General features: G+C 40.9%; 1 protein-coding gene across 2 annotated transcripts in view; it reads left to right on the top strand.

Annotated features, from left to right (window-relative positions):
• The window catches only part of LOC132402167 (uncharacterized protein C1orf21-like), a 199,529-nt gene that overhangs the window by 51,130 nt on the left and 127,109 nt on the right, over window positions 1–21,290 (top strand). For both annotated transcript variants that reach the window (XM_059984845.1, XM_059984846.1), the window contains exons 2-3: window positions 15,185–15,275; window positions 20,373–20,552. In XM_059984845.1, coding sequence (XP_059840828.1) covers window positions 20,459–20,552 — 94 coding nt within the window. In that variant the 5' untranslated portion in view covers window positions 15,185–15,275; window positions 20,373–20,458. The remainder of the gene's footprint in view (window positions 1–15,184; window positions 15,276–20,372; window positions 20,553–21,290) is intronic.

A 21,290-nucleotide genomic window follows, 5' to 3' on the forward strand; every position in this document is an offset into this window, starting at 1 on the left:
TGGCTGAAGGACAGTTGTAGTTGGGAGCTGAATGTCCAAGTTTACATGTATCGGAGGGATAGGAAGATAGGCAGAAGGGGCTCTGTGGCTCTGCTGGTAAAGAATGACATCAGATCGATAGAAAGATGTGACACAGGATCGAAGATGTTGAATCCTTGTGGGTTGAGTGAAGAAGCTGCAAGGGTAAAAGGACCCTAATGGCAGTTATATACAAGCCTCCCAATAGTAGCTGGGATGTGGACCACAAATTACACTGTAAATAGAAAAGGTGAGTCAAAAGGGCAATGTTATGGTAGTCATGGGGGATTTCAACATGCAGGTTGATTAGGAAAATCAAGTTGGAAATGGATCTTGAGAGTGTTGAATGCCTATGAGATGGCTTTTTAGAGCAGTTTGTTCTTGGGCCTACTAGGAGATCAGCTATACTGGATTGGGTGTTATATAATGAACCAGTGGGACTAGGAAGCTTAAAGTAAAAGAACGAATCCTTAGGAACCAGTGATCACAATATGATTGAGTTCAACTTGAAATTTGTTAGGGAAGAAGTAAAATCTGATGTAGCAGTATTTCAGTGGAATAAAGGAAATTACAGTGGTATTGGAGAGGTTGGCCAAAGTAAATTGGAATGAGATGCTGGGAGGGATGACAGCAGAGCACCAATAGTGTGAGTTTTTGGGAAAAATGAGGAGGATGCAGGATAGTTGTATTCCAAAATCAAAAATACTCAAATGACAAAATAGTACAACCATGGCTGACAAGGGAAGTCAAAGCTAATGTAAAAGCAAAAGGAGAGGGCATATAGCAAATCAAAAATTAGTTGGAAGACAGAGGATTGGGAAGCTTTTAAAACCCTACAGAGAGCAACTAAAAGAACCATTAGGAGGGAAAAGATGAAATACGAAAGCAAGCTAACAAATAATATCAAAGTGGATAGTAAAAGTTTTTTCAAGTGTTAAAACAAGGCATGAGAGTGGATATAGGACTGCTAGAAAGTGAGGCCGGAGAAATAATGACAAGGGACAAGGAGATGGCTGATGAACTAAATGAGTATTTTTCATCAGTCTTCACTGTGGAAGACACTATCAGTCTGTCAGGTGTTGAACAGTGCGAGGGAAGAGAAGTGAATGTAGTTACAAAGGAGAAGGAGATGGCAGATGAACTAAATGAGTAGCTTAGAGTATTTTCAGAAAGCTGAAAGGTCTAAGGTCACACAGACCAGATGAACTGTATCCTTGGATTTTGAAAGAGGTAGTGGTAGAGATTGTGGAGGTATTAGTAATGATATTTCAAAAATCATTGAACTTTGTCATGGTGCCAGAGGACTGGAAAATTGCAAATGTCTCTCCACTCTTTAAGAAAGGAGGAAGCCTACAGAAGTGGCAAATGAAATACAAAGTCACAAAATCTGAGGTGCAAAGGGAGTCCTTGTGCAATACGCCATAAAGTTTAACTTGCAGATGGAGGAAGGCAAATGCAATGTTAGCATTTATTTCAAGAGGTCTAGAATACAAGAGGAGGGATGTGACGCTGAGGCTTTATAAGGCACTGGTGAGGCCTCACCTTGAGTATTGTGAAGAGTTTTGGATTCCATCTAAGAAAAGATGCGCTGGCACTGTAGGGGCTTCAGAGGAGGTTCACAAGGATGATTCCAGGAGTGGAAGAGTTATCATATGAAGAACATTTGATAGCTCTGGGTATGTACTCACTGGAATTTGGAAGGATGGTGGGGGGAGATCTCATTGAAACTATTTGAATGTTCAAAGGCCTAGACAGAGTAGATGTGAAAAGGATGTTTCCCATGGTGGGGTAGTCTAGGACAGGAGGGCACAGCCTCAGGATAGAGATGCAGAGAAGTTTCTTTAGCCAAAGAGTGGGAGATCGTTGAATTTATTACCACAGGCCTCTGTGGAGGCCAGGTTGTTGGGTGTATTTAAGGCAGAGCTTGAAAAGTTCTTGATTGGACACAGCGTCAAAGGTTATGGGGAGAAGGTCAGGGAGTGGGGCTGAGGAGGGAAAAAGAGGATCAGCATGATTGAATGGTGGAGCAGATTCGATTCAATTAAAAGAAGAGTCCATGGAAAAACTCTCTTTTCCCTCTGCAGTAAGGGTATGTACACTTTGAAACCCTGAAAAGTTTTGCTTCTCCTTAAATGCTCCAAACAATGTAACTTTGAAGGAGGTATATGTTTTCTAAATATAAAAAATATAAAACTTAAGTCTGTGTCTGCATAAGTTTGTAGTTTTCACTCAACCAGCTAAGCTTTTAATATACTCCTTAAAAATATCTTTTAGATAGATGGTTACACTATTTAAAAATGGGATGGGGTGGGGAGAGATCAGAATCAGGTTTAATATCGCTTGCAAATTTGTTGTTGTGCCGTGGTACATTGCAATACTTAATAAGAACTAAATTATATAAAGAATATGTGTTTAAAAAGTTAAATTAAATAAATAGTGCAAAAAGAGAAAAGAAGTAGTGAGGTTGTATTTATGAGTTCAGTACCCATTCATAAATCTAATGGCAGAGGGGAGAAAGCTATTCCTGAATTGTAGAGTGTGTGCCTTCAGTCTCCTGTTCCTCCTTCCTGATGGTAGCAATGAGAAGAGGGCATGTTCTCAGTGATGGGGGTTCACAATGAGGAATGCTGCCTTTTTGAGGCATCACTCATTGAAGATGTTCTGAATGCTGGAGAGGCTGGATCTCTCAATCTGTTGATCCCAATGCATGTATGGGTTTGGTATGTGGTGTCGCACATGAGGCTTTCTGTATCTGGAATTCTATATCATTCTTTTCAAAACAAAGCAGTTGGTGTTTCACCCTGTAACAACTGAGTTATTCAGCAGTTACAGGTTTAGTAATAGGTATTGATACAGCTCTTCCTGTTGGACCAGGTATTGATTTTGCTTTTTTTTGTAATTCCGTTCCAAGAAGAAATCCATTAGTCATTGAAAGAAGTTCTTTTGGAAGATTCTTAAAAGGTGTGGAAGATATAAAAGAGAAGTGAGATTTTTTTTTAAAAAAGAGATAACGGTGCCAGCATCCTCCTGGCTGACTGAAATTTTAAAGAAATGGGAGCTGTCTGACAGCGTATGTCTGAATGTTTGCAAAGAATTGCTTATGCATAAGCTGTATATCTAGATGCAGGCTGATGAATTTGTTTCTAGGTATATGGATGGGTGTATGAGTCAATATATCCTGCTTTTTTTCATGAATCTACAGAGGTCAGTTGGTAGTTTTATTTTATAACTAACTTTACACACACACACACACACACACACACCACCCCCCCCCCCCCCACCTCTGCTGCAGTAGCTTTTACAGTGAAGAATGCTTAGAGATCGAGTTTGTCTTCTTCATACTACAATGGCATAGAAGTTGTCCTTGAGCCTGGGGATATGTATACAGGTTTCCCCTGCTATTCAAAGATAGAGCGTTCCTATGAAATGGTTTGGAAGCCAGAATGTCGTAAAGTGAAGAAGCAATTACCATTTATTTATATGGGAAAAATTTGTGAGCGTTCACAGACCCTAAAAATAACCTACCAAATCATGCCAAATAGCACATAAAACCTAAAATAACAGTAACATATAGTAAAAGCAAAAATGATCTGATAAATACACAGCCTATATAATGTAGGAATACTTTTCCACAATTGTCCACAGTTTTCCAGCACTGTCCACCGCCGTGAAAATCTCACACGAGCGCTCTTGGCAGCACTTGCGGCAAAAACAGATGGCGCAGGCGCTCTCAGCAGAAACACACAGCGCAAACGTTCCCGCCAGAAACACACGGCGCAAGTGCTCTCGGCAGAAATACTCTTTCTAGTAACCTTTAAGCTAAGAAGCTACCAAATAACACATAAAAATACACAGCCTATATAAAGTAGAAATAATGTATGCCCAGTGTAGTTTCACTTACCGGAATCAGGAAGAGAGCGAGCAGGCTGATGATGATGTGTTAGGGTGAGTTGTCGGAGGTTGGGGTGGTGGGAGGTAGTGGAGGCTGGGATGTCATCTCATCGCCGTCTGTTTCCATCAGGGCAGGCAGGTCACCTTCTTCTATGTCTGCTTGCCTTGATATCGAAGGTTGAGATTTGTCGTCTGCTGTGGCTGATGTAGAAGGCTTCAAAAACGACAATATGCTTCACTGCTTAGCCTCGAGCATTTTTCTATCATACAGTTCTTTGTAAGCTTTAAACCATCCTGCAAATATGCCCTAAACCTTACATACCCTTTCAAAATTAAAGTCACACTTTTCTGCAATCATTGCAGCGTTGTCAGTCGCAGCGAAAATCTCACACAATTACTTCCCGTCTGTTCCTGGACGACTTCACTTTCGGGCCGTTCGCTACTGCGTTCGGTTTCAATTGTTATCCTTTCCTCTTCATCAGCTCTTCATCTGTCAGTTCTTGGTCATGGGATGCCAAAACCTCTTCAACATCATCTTCGTCAACTTCCACAAACCCTTAGCCAAATTCACTATATTGTTCACCACAATCAAAACGCTTTATTACATCTAGTTTTACACTAAGTGTAACACCCTTACGCGCTCTTTTAGGCTTTTCCAATACCTTAGAACTCATCTTGCTAACGGGTAAACAAAATAAATCGACATAAAGCACAGATGCTGACAGGCACGTGTTTAAGCAATGCCGGCTAGAATGCAGTTCCAGGGGATGAGCTCGGCTGCTTGGTGCGCGTGCTACCTTTCTTCGTGTCCTACCTTTTTCGGGCGCTGCCCTTTTCATAACAGTGAAAACACCTTCTGTTAGTGAAAACACGTAACTAATGTATGTCTTTCGTAACAGCGAGTTGATGTAAAGCAAAAGTTCGAAAAACGGGAGACACCTGTATACAGATTTACATGTCCTTCGCTTGATGGGAGGGAGACTGACTGGAGGGAGGGTGGTGGAGGGGTCAGTGATGAGGTTGGCTGCTTTCCAAGGCAGCAGAAACTGGAGGGGTGGTTAATTTTCATGATGAACTGGGCTGCGTTTACAACTCTCTGCAATTTCTTAGGCAGAGAATTGCTATACCAAGCTTTAATGCAGGGGTTCCCAACCTTTTTATGCCATGGATCCCTACCGTTAACCGAGGGGGTCAATGGACTCCAGGTTGGGAACCCCTGCTCTAAAGTATATGGATAGACGCTCTCTACAGTGCATTCTATAGAGCATCTGCTTTAGAAAAAACTGGTGAGGTTCATTGAGGACCCATGAATTTCCATAGCCTTCTGAGGAAGTAGATGTGCTAATGTGCTTTCTTGACCCAAGTGTCTATATGGTAGAAACAGTACTATTTATTGGTGTTATTTATACTCAGGAAATTGAATCATTTATAGCCAAGTAGAGTGCTGCCATCTGCAAACTTGTAAATGGAGTTGGAGCGAAATTCAGCCACATAGCCCTAAACTTATAGGGAGCAATGTAAAGGGCCTAGGACACAGCTTTGCAAGGCAACAGTGTTGAGGATAATTGTGCTGGAGCTGTCTGTACTTACTAATTGTGGTTTTTTCATCAGGAAGTCGAGGATCAAGTCAGAGAGAAAGAGAGATGCAGAGTCCTAGGGGAGATCTTGGAGTACAGTTTGTTTAGAATTATAATATTAAAGGCAAAGCTGTAGCCAATAAAAAGGAGTCTGACATAAGTATCTGTCTTATCCAGATGTTTTGGAAATTGGTATAGGTCAAGAAGACGGTGTCTGCTGTGGACCTGTTTCAGTGGTAGGCAGATTACATAGGTTGATGATGTCTGGACGGCTGCAGATCGTGTATGTCATGACCTACTGCTCCAAAATGATGGCTGTCAAAGACTTCAGCTCGTAGTCAATGAGACACTTTATTTTTCTTTGCCACCAGATGATGTTGATCATCTTAAAGCAAATGAGAGTCTCCGATTTGAATAGTGAGAGGTTAAAGTTGTTTGCAAATGCTTCTGCCAGCTGCTCCCTGCTGAATCAGTGGACAAGGCCAGAGACTCCATTGGGCTAGCCATTAACTGCCCATTCTTATCACAGATATGAAAAGTATGAATTTACATTTTGTGGATCCTCTGTTGTGAAATCAGTCTTTGTTTGAAGACTAAGAATTCCACGAAGCCACTCTGCCATGGGTATGATTTCAGCTACTAATACCAATTTTGCTCAGAGTAATAGGTGAACAAAGGAATAGTGACAGCAGGGTAAACTGCACCACTTGCTTAGCCAGCTGCCGAAACTGTTCGAAACATTCAAAAACTATTGAACAAATACTCAGTTCATTGACCGTCTTAAATAAAAGATTCAAAATGAAATGCTCAAAGCACAAACTTGAATGTAAGAACATTTAAAAATACTGAAGGAAGCTATAAAATTATTCTCTCTCAGCCCCCTCTAAATCTCCCCTTTGTTGCCTTACACCTACACCCTCTGCTATGGGAAAGTGTTTCTCACTGCGACACAGTAATGTAGCGGTTAGCACAATGCTTTATGGTATCAGCAATCTGGGTTCAACTTCCACCGCTGTCTGTAAGGAGTCTGCACATTCTCACTGTGACCCCATGGGTTTTCCTCCAGGTGCTCTGGTTTCCTCCCACAGTCCAATGATGTACTGGTTGGTAGGTCGATTGGTCATTATAAATTGTCCTATAATTAGGCTAGGGTTTATCGGGGGTTGCTGGGTGGCGTAGCTCAAAGGGCCTACTCTGCACTGTATCTTAATAAATAAATTAATTCAATTTTATGGAAAAATTTTAAATTCTGCTGCTTTCCTACATAGCCAGTTCTCTCTAATTTGTAATTTGTGCTTCTCTGGCATACCTAACGAATAAACTCTTCTTGGGTTTCCAGCCAGGTACAGATACCAATTTTAACTGAAGTTTTGATGACTAACCCTGCCTAGAGATGATAACCAGGCATGTCTAAACCGGTGGTATATATCTGCCCCACTGTCCATCCCTCCTGATTTGTTAGTCCTCATCTAATCAGGTTTCTGCTGTCCCATCTTGTTTATAATTGAATTCCAGTACTTAGAGTAAAACCTTTGTTAAAATTCTTGACACCACCTATTGTTAATTTCTACATGGAGGACTTTGAGGAGAGGGCACTGAACTGAGCTCATCACTGTTACGTCTCAAATGCTTCTTCAGATACGTCGATGACACCTTCGCAGTGTGGCCTCCTGGACTCCAGTTCCATGACCACCTGAACAGCATACATCCAGTCATTCAATTTACGATGGAGATGGAGAAGAATGGTTAACTCCCATTCCTGGTCATTCTAGTATGACAGAAATTGGATGCTAGCCTCGGCCATGGTGTCTATCAGAAACCCACTCACATGGACTTGTTCCTTAACAATAACAATCACTATTTCGACTCCCCGCGTAGAGTGGTCCTTTCTACTTTGATTAACTGTGCAAAACTATTTCAGCAGCTGGAGAGTCTCCATGAAGAATTAAGACGATTATGCACAGCGTTCTTACAGAGTGGCTACAAGGTGAACAAAATCAATTGGGGCCCTTACAACGGCCAGCAGAAAAACCAGGAAACCGAACAATGAGGAGGAACCCATTGCTACTGCCTGTCTTCCCTGTATTTCCGTGGTTCCTGGGAGAATCACCAGGATCTTGAAGTGATACTGGATTAATACCATCCACAAACCCATAAGAAAGCTCAAATTGCAGTTTATGCTGGTCAAAGATGACCTGCAACTCAGGGTAGCTGGCTTTTACAGGATTCTCTGTGAATGCAGAGCAGTGTATATTGGCCAGACAGGGCGCATGGTGGAAATCTATATCACGGAACACAGGATGTGTATCTGTTTAGGTTACCAGGAGAAATCGTCCGTAGCAGAACATTGTATTCACAGTGGCCACAGGGCTGACTTTTGGTACCAATGGCTCTTGGGGACTGCCTGGTGAAAGAAGCCATTGAAATATAGCTAGACGATACGAATTTTAACAAAGACTATGGTCTTGCTCTAAGAAAGTACTGGAATTCAATTATCAACCAGGTGAGACAGTGGAAACCTGACTGCAGGAGGACTAACCAATCAGCGACAAATGACGGGGGTAGATGTATACCACCGGACGAAACATGCCCAGGCATCATCCCTGATGAAGATGGCAAGAGTTTATCATTGAAATATCGGTTAAAATAGATACCTGTGCCCAGCTGGAAGCCTGAGAAGAGTTTATTCGTCTCTCTAATTGAATGGACTTGCTTTTCCTACTCGAGGTCAAAAACGGAACAGATTCCTATGTGTCTAAGAGAATAGTTACACAGAGAAATTGAAAACCTGTTATCCAAGTTCATCTGTTTTTCCTTCATTATAACTGTTTTTCATTGAGGGTCATGCATCAAAACAGATGGAAGGGTATAGAGTGTCTATACTTGAGTGGTGTACTTGCGAGCTTGTAATTGAAATTTTTAATGCCGTTACATCTTTAATTACAGCCAAACAAACTTGGCACTCAAAATTAACCTTACAAATGTGGAGTCTCTTTCCTCTGCGTTTGAATTATAGTTTTAAACTTCAAATAATTCCTAACACATCTGTAGTTCATGCGACATTCGTCTTTCAGGCTCTCCACTGTGGTTTAGAAAACTGATTCGAAGTTCAAAAGTTCAATGTACACTTATTATCGAAGTATGTATACATTATTCAACCTGGAGAATCATCTCTTAACAAGTAGCCACAAAACAAAGAACCCATTTTGGAAAAAGACTGTCAAACTCCCAGTGTGCAGACAGAATTAAACAACAAACTGTGCAAACAATGAACACAAGCAAGTAGTGTTCTGAACTGCAGTCCACAACGAGAGACTGTCGACAGACGGAAGTTCAGCTCAGACCAAACAGTGAGCTGAACTGGCTGGTCCCTCATCTTGGGCCCCAGCACCCTGACCTTTTCAGTCTGGCCTGGTGTCTAAATTCTCATCCAAGCATCGGCTTCAGTCATGATATGTTCTGGGGCCTGGATACCCTTGCCTCGATTCAGCCTGTACCCAACCTTTCTGATTCAGCTCAGCACTTAAGTCGTTGTCCAAGCACTGGGTTGAGTCACTTCGATGTGCTCTTGAGCCTGTACCCCACCATTCAATTCAAAGGTACATTTAATGTCAGAGAAATGTATACAATATACATCCTGAAATGTTTTTTCTTCATGACCATCCACAAAAGCAGAGGAGTGCCTTAAAGAATGAACGACAGATAAATGTTAGAACCCCAAAGTCCCTCCAACGAGTAAGCAACAGCAAGCAACAAACCCCCTCCCCCCACCAAAAAAGCATTGGCACCCGCCACCGATGACTCATGCATGAGCAAAGCAATAGTAAAGACACAGACTTGCTCTACACCAAAGACTACAATGTTCACCCGGCATTTGACATACCACAGGCTCTCTCTGTCCCTAATAAGGGAGAAAGGTGTCTCCGTTTTCACAGCGAGTGGGGAGACATAACAAACAACTTGCTGGTTTATGATATTAAAAGTCCGTTAACGTCGCTTTTTCAAGCACTGTGCCCAAAGATCTTGATTGTCTGAGCACACAGCCGTAGACATTCCGGCCCCATGACGACACACAGATCTCCTGACATGATACCAACCTTCGATCTACCCCGAGCCAGAGCCCCAAGATCCTAGGCCTCCAAAGCCGAGCCAGACTATTAGGCGGAGCCCTTGGCGTGCCGAACAACCGGCCAGTTATAAAACCCAGAGAGCGGGCCCCATTCCTACATAGTCAGGGTGTAACTCCAGGTCAGGGTCTTCAAAAAAAGAAAAGCGATATTAAAGACAGAAATTAGAGCTGTTTCCGAAGATGTAAGTGAAGGAGTTGCTGTTTAGCACCATCATCACTCTGCTCCTAGTTACCCCGATAAAGGTATCTCTCAAGTTCTGTATTGTTTGTTAACTTTATATTCCAGTGCAAAATAAAAATGATAGCAGACCTTTGACTAAGCAGAGGTGTATTGAATGGATAGCTCTGTTCACTGACTGTATAATCTAAGCCCTTCTCTTGTATCCAAAAGCACATTCCAACAAGAATGGCTAAATTATAACAACATTCTCAAAATGCTGGTGGAACACAGCAGGCCAGGCAGCATCTAGAAGGAGAAGCACTGTCAGGATGAAGGGTCTCAGCCCGAAACGTTGACAGTGCTTCTCCTTATAGATGCTGCCTGGCCTGCTGTGTTCCACCAGCATTTTGTGTGTGTTGTTTGAATTTCCAGCATCTGCAGATGTCCTCGTGCTGGCTAAATTATAACCATTTTAACCTTTTAAAGGGCTGTGGTTGTGCTGAAGACAGCATGAAAGAGATTCAGGGCTTTTCTGCTGCACTGAACAGTTACTTTGCCTACTCCAATCAACCCATACCTGGACCATAGCCCTCCGTACCCCTCCTGGGCATCCAGTTACCCAAAAATCTCTTAGATGTTGATATCAAATCCACATCCACCACTTCCTCTGGCAGATAGTTCCACGCTCCTCACTGTGCTCTGAGTGAAGATCCCCCTCCGATTCCCCTGAAATATTTCAGCTTTCACTCTTAACCTAAAGCCTCTTGCTCTAGTTTTACCTTAATGGAAAAATCCTGTTTGCATTTGCCCTTTCTATACCACTCACAATTTTGCGTAGCTCTGAAATCTCCACTCGTTCTCCTATGCTCCAGAGAATAAAGTGCTAACCTGGTCAACCTTCCCTATAACTCAAGTTCTGAAGTTCCAGCAAAATCCATGTTAATTTTCTCTGTATTTTTTCAATCTTATTGATATCTTTCCTGTAGATAGGTGACCAGAATTGGTCCAAATTAGGTCTCACCAATGCACTTAATACAGCATAAAGTGCATTGGGGGTCTTTAGTTATGGGGATGCATTAGATAGCCTAATTTTGCTTTTCCTGGAGTGAAGGAGTCTGCAGAATGACCTGATAGAAGTATAAAATTATCAGGGGCAGTAGATGGTCAGATTGGTGGTGGGGTGGAGATGCATATTTCCCCAAGGAGGTATATGGTGCTCTTTCCCTCCACTACCCTGAAGGTCACCCTTGGGCAAAGTGTATCGCCTGCTTAACCCGAGCCACCTGCCCCCCCTTCCAAAATCTGGATCATGTAAGGGAGACTCTGGTGGATGATCATATGAGCAGCTGGTTCATATCGGTCCTGGTTATGCAACCACTGATGCCTAGAAGAAGGCAATGGCAAACCACGTCTGGGGAAAAGTTTGCCAAGAACAATCATGGTCAAAAACCATGATCACCCATGTTATGTGACATGGCAAGTAATTATGATGAGATGGTCAGAAGTTTTTTTAAACCGTAATAGGGCTATCAGAAAGAAATGACATAAAATTTATGCTGAGAGGAAGGCGTATTAAAGGGGAAAAGTTTTTTTTCCTCCCTTAGTGGTTAATACCTGGAACTCATGATCAGAGACAGCAATGGAATCGGATACAGTCGCTTTGTAGAGGAGGCACTCAAACAGGCAAGGCATATAAAGTTACAAACTTAATGTGGGCAAGTGTGTTAGTATAGTTAGGCAAGAAAGTCACCAGTGACTTGGTGACTGAAGTATCTTTTTCTGTGCTGCATACTCTCCATAAGTACATGTGATGTTTTAACATAGTAATCTCCTGGTTTGTTTTAGCAGATTTAAACAAAATAGTTGCAATTATGGTAAATGTCAGCAGTGAAGTTGATTTAACATTTAACAGACTCAGATTAATTGGAAAAAAATTGGAGTATAAAATTGTGCACTGAGAAAGCAGGGGATCAGTGTACTCCAAAGAAGCTGTTCACTGACTCCTTTTTAAACGTTTTCATTTTGAATCCATTCAGTATTTAAACAAAAAGCCTGCATCTATAACCTAGAAATTTTAAATGAATAATTTGCTAAATCATTTCAGGTAACTATTAACTGTGCATATGGAATCACCTAATAGTTCCGCTAGAGCAGAGACATTGAATGTGTTTTTTCCAAATTGAGTTAGATGAGATTTTACAACAACATGCTAATTTGATTCAGAGTATCCATATTTGATCTTATGGCTGGAGTCTGTGCAAAATTAAATCAGATAATTAAGATAGATAGAAACTTTATTGATCCCAAAGGAAATTACAGCGTCACAGTAGCATTACAAGTGCACAGATATACAAATATTAGAAGAGAAGTAAGAAGGATTAAAAAACAAGTTCCCTCAAACAGACTAACAGGAGGGGGGGGGTCATCACTTCGCCTGCTACAGGTTGATTCATTATAGAGCCTAATGGCTGAGGGTAAGAATGATCTCAGGTACCAGTCTTTCGTCCAAATTAAGTTTGCGTATTAGAAATGAGTTTACGCAAGAATGTTAATGCTTGGATTTGTTAGACTCCAGTAACATTTACAGGTTTGAGGCAGCTCTGGGAGAAACGTTGCCAGTTCAAACTCCAGATATGAGACAAATCTCTTGACCACATGCAGACTGATTATGGAAAGAAATGAAAAGCAATAGGATTGTTGAAATGGGTTAGTTTAACTTCCCCAATATTGACTGGGACTTCCTTAGTGCAAGAGGCTTAAATTGGATAGAATTTGTTAGGTGCATCTAAGAGGATTTCTTGAAACAGTATGTGAATAGTCCCAACTAGAGGAGGGGCCATATGATAAGACCATAGGAGTAGAATTAGGCTAGTCAGCCTATTGAGTCCTCTCTGCCATTACATCATGGCTGATTAGTTACCCCTCTCATCTCCGTAACCTTTTTTTTGCCTTGACTAATCATGTCCACATCTGATATGTGGGAGCTGATTAAAGATCAGCTGGCAGAGTTCAGACCCAGTATATTCCAGTCAGTAGGAAGGACAGGGATGATAAGATATGGGAATCTTGGATGATAGAAGTTCTGAATTTAGTCAAGAAAAAGTAAGTGTACATGATGTTTGGGAACTAAAATCAGCCTGGGCCCTTGAGTAACGTGAAGAAAGCAGGAAAGAGTACAATTAGGGAATTAGGACAGCCAAAAGGATCTATCAAATACTCTTGGCATGTAGGATTAAAGAGAATCCCAACACATTTTATACTTGCATTAAAGCCAAGAGGATCACCAGGGAGAGGGTATAAATACTTGCGTATAAATCAGGGACTTTGTACTTGGAATCGGGGACGTGGACAAGGTACTTAATGAATACTTTGTCGGTACTCACCGAGGAGAATGATATGGCAATTATTGAGGGTAGTGTAACACATACTGATATGCCAAGGCATTTTGAAATCAAAAAGATAGTGGTGCTGTGTCTCTTGAAGAATATTAATGTGGATAAGTCCTGTAGGCCATGATGGTATATATCCCAGGTTACTGAAAGAGACAGGAGAGGAGATTGTTGAGGCCTTGATGAAGATCTTTGTATCAGCACTAGCAACAGATGAGGCCCCGGAGGACAGAAATGCAGCAGGTGTTTTTCCTTCAAGAAGGGAAATGAGGATAATCTGGGGAATTGGTGGCTGATAAGCCTCACATACATGGTCAGGAAGATACTGGAGAGGATCTTTAGAGATAGTGATGATGTGTTTTTGGGAGGATGTCGCTTTCTCAAGGATAGTCAGCATGGCTTTGTGCGGGGCAGATCATGTCTTACAAAATTGAATTTATTTTTGAGGAGGAGTTGAAGGTGATTAAGGGTAGAGTAGTGATTGTTGTCTGCCTAGACTTCAGTAAAACATTTGCCAGGGGCCCTCATTGTAAGCTGATCTGGAAGATCAAGCTGCAAGGGATTGTTAATGACTTGGTAGGTTGTATTCAGAATTGGCTTGCCTATAAAAGACAACACATAGTGGTTGAAGGATGTCATTCTGGCTAGAGGTCTGTGCCTATTGGTGTTCCTTGGGAATTGGTGCTGGGACCTGGAGCCTCTGTAATATATATGAATGAGTTGGATGAAAATGGGGCAGGTGGGATAGTATGTTTGCAGACAACACAAAGATTGATGAAGTTGTGCGCCATGAAGATTGTCAAAGGATGCAACAGGATTCAGATTAGTTAAAGATGTGCATGGAAAAATAGTAGATGCCACTTAATTTGGGCAAGTGTGAGGTGTTGCACTTTGGGAGGTCAAATGTATGAGGAAACTATGCAGTTACTGGCAGGACCCCAAACAGCATTAACGTATCTTGGACTCCAAATCCAACCTCCCTGAAAGCGGCCACACAAGTATAGATCTGGTGGTGGAGAAGGTGGTTGACTTTGTAGGTTAGGATACTGGGTATTTGAATAAGGAGTTCATGTTGTAGGTATGTAAAACTTTGGTTAGGTTTCACTTGGAGTATTGTGTGCAATTCTGGTCGCCCCATTGAAAGAAAAGTCTAGAAGCACTGGAAAGAGTACAGGAAAGATTTGCAAAGATGCTGCTTAGATTAGAGGGTAGAAGTTTATACAGAGAGATTGGAAAAACTTGAGTTGTTCTCTGCGGTATGTGAGAGGCTGAAGGGAGACCTGAGAATTTCTAAATCAGTGAGAGGTACAGATAGACCAGGCATTCCCACCCTTCTTTATGCCATGGACCTCTACCATTAACCGAGGGATCTGTGAACCCTGGGTTGGGAGCACTTGGCCTAGGCAATTTTTTTGCCAGGGTATAAATATCAGGTGTAAATTGTCCTTCATTCAAGGTCAGTGGGGGCTGGGTAGTGTTTTACACAGAGACTGATGTGTGTTTGGAAGATGCTGCCAGGTATAGTGGTAGAGGCAGATACAAGCATGATATTTAAGAGATATTTACAAAGTCACATGATGATGCAGGGATAGGAGGGATATGAATCATGTGTAGGCAGAAGAGATTTGGTGTAATTTGACATTGTGGTCAGCATTGCTATTAGGAGATGAATGACTTGTTCCTCTGTTGTACTGTTCTGTGTTTTGTTCTATTAGACCATTGCTTCTGCCCATTGCCAAAGTGTTTACTCGCATGATTGTGTCTAACCTCTGAGTAGTGGTTAGGTCAAAACTGCTGAATAACTCCTAAGGCTGCTTGGAGAATCCTTGTTTCCTCTTAATTACAAAGTATACAGGAAGCTATTTTTGAGTTTTTGCTTGTTCAAAGGAAACCCAGACAGTTAGCACAGGTTGTATGTTATTGAATGTTTATGCTGTAACAGGAGTTATACTAAGTTGCTGGATAGCATGGGGATTGGATGCCATCATGAGTGTTAATAGATTGTCCTTTTATCTTCCAGGGCCTGAGTGTGGATCCTGTCCAATCTGATGGAACAAGTATCTGCTCTATGTCATCTGTGAAGGTCTAGGAGCTTAACCAGTTCTGAGCAGGTATGGATTGCTTGATTCTCATTCTGTGCTCTAGTATAGATCTGCACTGCCAACGCTTCATGTGATTTTTTTTTTAACTTCAAAAGCTGCAGATCTGAAGTAAAAACAGAAAATGCTACAATCATTGAGTCAGTGGCTGTGGTAAGAGGAACCATCAGCATTTTGGGCTGAGGATTCAGCTGGGAAAGAAACTGATTATAGACGTGGATTGGACAAGGGGTGTATCTGATAGGTTGATACATGACTGCAGTGGGGATTAACTTGTGAGGTCATTCAGTTGTTCAGTGGATGCAGTTAGATAGAGAAAATAAAGCAGCAGCTATGAGAGGAGAGCAGCAAATGAGAATACATCGAAAGATGTTTAAAGATTACTGAATGCATGGTTATGGAACATGGCCAACAAGTCGGGCTGAGGTAATGGAGAGGGGAGAAGCTGAGCAAATACCACAGATGGATGGCTTCTATCAGAAATAGACAGTTCTGACACAAACAGTGAATGCAAGCTACAGTCATGAGTATAGAAGGCTGCCCAAGACAGAAGGTGAGGTGCTCTTTCCAAAGCTTACATTAGGACCTCATTATTGCAGTGATGTTCTGATACGTCAGCGTGAGATGGGATATTGAAGTGGGAGCAACTGGGAATTCTGAGTTCAAGTTCTATTCAGTAATCACACTATCTGAGCTTGGATTCTCCAGTGTAGACGAGATGACACTGAATGCAGTACACTAGATTGGAAGAAATACAAGAGAATCTCTATTTCAGTTTGGGACAAAATCCATCCCATGAATGGGCAAAAGCAAAGTCTCTATATGTATTGTGGTAGATTTGAAACACTGTAGTAGCATCCTTATGTAATGGCCGCATACATTTCGCCTTACTTGCCTCAGTTTCCCTGTGTATTTTCATTAGTAAAATCTTTGAAAGAAAGATTCACTTATTTATAATTCACCATTAATGTAATATAATAATATTTGGAGGCCACTCTTAAAGCCTATTTTCACTTAGTGACCCTGATATCTAGTATTAAGACTAGGAAACCCAAATTATTATGACCACAATAAATGTGTTTCAGTGAAGATTTTTGATAAAATTATATGATACAGACTTTACTAGTTATCACACAATAATAATGCTCAAGTAATTTCATGTGATACTAACAGAGTTTGATCAAGAACATGCATGGAATGTCCATTATTTTATGATCCAGAGCTAATGTGTCTCTGGGACATCAATGGAGGGTTTTCCTTTAGAAGACCTCTCTTATTTCTCCCCACTAATATGAGTTTCTCAAGCTAATTTGCGTCTCACTTACCAGACTTGAGAGTACCATGGCCGAGGGCACCAGCAAGATAAAGCTGAGGGAACTCTGATTTTAATGCAGGGAATCACATCGCACCAGTTCAGGTGGGAGAAGTAACTATCAGAACACAGATCAAGCCATTCACTTTTCCAATATAGTGAATATCAACAGATACACTTACTTCCCAGCTTCTGAACACCTGACTTGCGTACATCGCATATATCCGAGCAAACTTTTGGAAGACTGGTGGTATGAATTTACTGCCATCTGCTGTGTGGAAGCTTGATACATGGCTGCATTTCTGGTTGCAGACTGTGTAAGAACCTTACTATGGACTGGGGAAGAACAACAACAATAAAAGATTCTTAATTCCCCCCCCCCCCCAAAGTGAAGTGATTAAAAACAATATAAAATTAATTTTTGATTCAGAGTCCCAGCTTGTTTCTCAATGGAATCGTGCATCACTGGTCCCAGTAATCAGTGGATAGTAATTCACTGCTTTCCTTTGGATGGTGACTGATTGTCAATGGTTGTTGCATCAATAGAGAGATAAAGTTCAGAGTATCTTTGAGGCTATCTTAACCTAAAATAATTGAAATTATTCTCCATTTTATTATAAAGATGGCCCAGTGGTTCAACTTGTGTAGCCACTACCTCATATATCATGCAGCCTAGGTTCAATTATGACCTTCACTGTGGGAGTTTGCATATTCTCCCTGTGGCTATATAGGATTTCCTTTGGGTACCAAGGTTGGTAGGTTAATTGGCTACTGTAAATTGCTTCTAATATTATGTTTGGTAACTTTGTAATGATGCTTAATCTCTAAATACTCTCTGTCTCTCTCAATCTCTCTGTCTCGGTCTCAAATATTACATACACAACACCTAGTATGAAAGTGATAGAATCTGGGAGTATTGCATGTGGGTAGAACAAAATAGGATTAGTGCAGAATTAGTTTAAAAAAAGTTTTATGGCTGGTGTGGAATTAGTGGGTTGAAGATCTTGTTTTAATAGCAGTGTGACACTGACTGCATGGCAATGATTCATAATAGAAATTTATTTTCATACTGAATTAAAATTGACAAAGATAAATGAAGAGGCAAATTTCCAAAGGGTTACAATGATTTGAGTTGAACATTCTCGGCAATTAATCACATCCAAATACTTCAACAAGCATATTCATGCAGGAATATTGGCAGCAATTAATCCATATACGTCAAGGTTTTTCTGAACTATGCTTTCTTTTCAATATGAGACAAACGAGAGTGAATTTGAAAAGTTCTTATGAACATTGAAAACCATAAATTCAGTAAATGTCTTAACTGACCAGAATCTGTAAAAGTGTAATGCATCTAGTGTATAAATTATTTGCTTGGGCTTCCTGAAGGCTTCAATTGAAGTTCAGTATTGATTGTCAATAGTTATTTAAATAAGTCAAGAAAATGTTTTGCAGTGACTTCATAGCTCTGTACGGGGAAGGGAATTGCCTGTAATTGAGAATTTTTTGATTGAGGACACTCCTGCTGACAGTTTTTGGTATGGAGGGATAAAAGAGCTTTGGGAAAGTCACTCTTTTACACAGCTTAAGAGACTCACTGTCTCTCTAACCTAAGAAATAGGAACTGGAAAGCTCTTACAAGTCTGTTCTGCCATTCAATAAGACCACTGTTGACCTGGTCACAAGAACAGGTTACAGTAACACTTGGTAGGTTACAAATACAACTTTTTAAATCACAGACAGATACATGGATGGGGGGAAGGTTTTTAATATTATTGGCAAACCATGGCCAAATGGAACCAGCTTGGATGGGCTTGGACCAATTAGGATCAGGGGCCTGTTTTCATGCTCGATGACTCTAACTCAGTGGTCTTTGTCATCAGGGTCATTTTCCTGCTTTGATTTTTCTCAGTCCAGAAATATTTCCATTCCCACTCAAAATATACCTAATGTCTTGCATCACATGTTTCTCAATTAAGGGATTCAAAAAAACATACAGTTCTCCGATAACAAATCTTCCCTAGCTAAATGGCTCTCATATCTTAATGTTACTTTCCACACACACTTTCCACTGTGAAACATCCATCTCTCACCTGCACCATGAGTTTCCCTCTGAAGTTGTTATTTTGGTAACAACTTTACTTGGGATCGAGGCATTGGAGGCGAGTCCAGATGGGTTTGAAGCCCTTGTCCATGATTATGGTTGGAAAGATGCAGTTGGTGAAGCTGGGATGTAAAGAACAATAATACATTTAGAAGATGGTTTCATTGTTCATCATGGTGGAAGGAATGCATGTTTAGGGTAGTGGATTCAGTACCTAGAAGCTGAGGTTTTCTGGTTCCAGTTGGTGGCCAAGTACCATTGGGGTTGCACAGATGTAGTTGTGGAGAATATTAAACTGATTTGTCTCCTGTAGATAATTAAAAGGTGGTGAGGCAGTTGTGAAAGGAGACCCAGTGTCTTACCTGCTTCTATGTCCATAGTATTTGGCTGTCTTGGTGGAGGTGATCTTTAAATAGAGCAATAGAGTGACAAAAACTCCCAAAGAAATAATGACTGGGAAAAAAATTCAAAGCAGAATTTTTTCATTTTCCATTTCTATTTCACATTTTGAGGGAGATTGGATTTCTCATTAGTAAGATCTCAACTACTATTTTGAAACTTTTAGAAATCATGACATTGTCAGATGAAGAGTGGATGTAATCCCACTCCTGCCATTTGAGGAAAGTGAAGTACTGAGATGTTTGCATGGGGGAAGGGGGCATTATCCTGGTTAGTGCTGGGTTAGCTGGTCTGGCACCTGGGATTGAAAGCAAATTGGTTACAAATTATGTTCATTATTTTTTAGCTCTTAAGTGGAAATGTGCTCTTAACAGTTAGCAAGATTGAGTTTGGGAATATTAAGAGTTTAGGATTAGTGCTAGTGTGCCTTCCCCTCTTCACCCCTCCCTCCTGTCTGTCTGTCTGTCAGTTTTCTTTCTCTTCTTCCCATCTACCACACCCTAACCCCAACCCCTCCAGCATTCTGTATGCTGACACCAGTGGAATAAAACATAGAGAAATTGTGTTGGAGATCATCTGAATCAGTTTTTCAAATAAATCTTGGCCATTTTATTATTATTCTACTTAGGTGTTACTGATATCAATGTGCTGTTGAAATTATGCAGTTGCCATTCATGATGCCTGGAGCTGTTTCACTAGTGCACTGGGAGTGGATAGAAGTGATAGTATAATTGTCTTTTCTAGTATTCACCAGTAAATCTGCCTAATGGCTAGGAGCTGGTCAGCACTAAGCTATTTGTACTACCTTGTTCGTTTGGCACAAAAGCAAATTCTGCTTATCATTTGCTGGTTGTTTTTCATAAAATGTCCTTAAGTTCTTGGCTATTTGCATCTCAGTGATAGGTAAATATCAAGTATGTGGATTCATGATCTGCAATTTTTATGCTACCTTTAATTATTGTCATGTTCCGCAATTGTTTTTCCTTTTCATTTATGGCCTTGTATCTCTGCATTTGGAGTGTTGCATCTTGGTGGAACACACTGCTCCTAATTACTAGCTGTCAATGACTTGGGCTTGGACGTTGGGTCATGGGAATCAGGGTTTCTTATTTGCTTTCTGTTTGTTTCAGGTGAACTTTGTGCCTTCTGAAGTGGCATTTTCATTTACAGTGCCCAAAGCAATGGGGAGCAATGACACTGATGTCCACATTCTTTTCCAGTGGGGGGGGGGGAGTGGAAGAGTGAATATATTTAACATGAAGATTTTAAGACTGTTTAATTCATTTATCCACAGGTTGCATCCATCTTACAGGGAGGGAGGAGATTTCATCTTAGAGATGATCTGTGGGCAGTGCACATTGAAGCCATTTGCGTAGAACTATGGGCTGTGCCTCAGCCAAGCATGTCTCTACTGTTCAAAATGAGGAGGAAGCGCAGAAGGGAAAGAACTACCAAAATGGCGATGTCATTGGGGGTATGTACTGAGGATGACTTGAGGGATACTTAACAGTTGCCTTGAATGTGTTAACCATTGACAGCTTAAGGCATAAATAGAACTGTTTACAAGAGCAGAATTAAAATAAGAGCTAAAATACTTGTGGGCAATTTAATGCAAAATTGTCGTGCTGGAGATTATGCATTTTGCTAATGTATAATGGCTCTGATCCATATTTGAAATGTTTCCCATGACTTTAGAGTCACTATAAAGCAGGTTAGAATTGATTTCTATGGTTTGCAAATCTTTAACTTATCTGTTTTAACAACACATGCAAAATATATATTTAAAAACATGGTTCTGTGCGGCTCTGGTAAAAGACGACAGCTAATTGTCATCTGTAACCGTGAGGGCTGCTGTGTAATACTTGAGATCAAGATTTAACCTCTTTCTAAAGAGATATTATAGCAAAATAGAATTATTCTATCCTTTCCTGTTGCTGGGAGTTATCCATTACTCATTTTAATAGTTTATTGGAGGCTGCATTTGATTTTATTGCTGAAGTTGTGCAATTCCTTCTGAAATCTGATCAGTTTGAGACAGTGTCAGTAAGCCTGGAGAATGAGCACTGATAGTACTGTGTGCACTGAATGGGAGTGTCTTTCCCTAAACCTGATGTGCATTTGCTGTCAGTGGCTTGCAAAGTACTCACACTCAAATTGAAAATCAATGGTTACCTACTGAGCGCATGTAGTGTATTTATACAGAATGCGAAAG

The sequence above is a fragment of the Hypanus sabinus genome, chromosome 11, assembly GCF_030144855.1.
Source record: "Hypanus sabinus isolate sHypSab1 chromosome 11, sHypSab1.hap1, whole genome shotgun sequence".
In the NCBI taxonomy this organism is placed as follows: domain Eukaryota; kingdom Metazoa; phylum Chordata; class Chondrichthyes; order Myliobatiformes; family Dasyatidae; genus Hypanus; species Hypanus sabinus.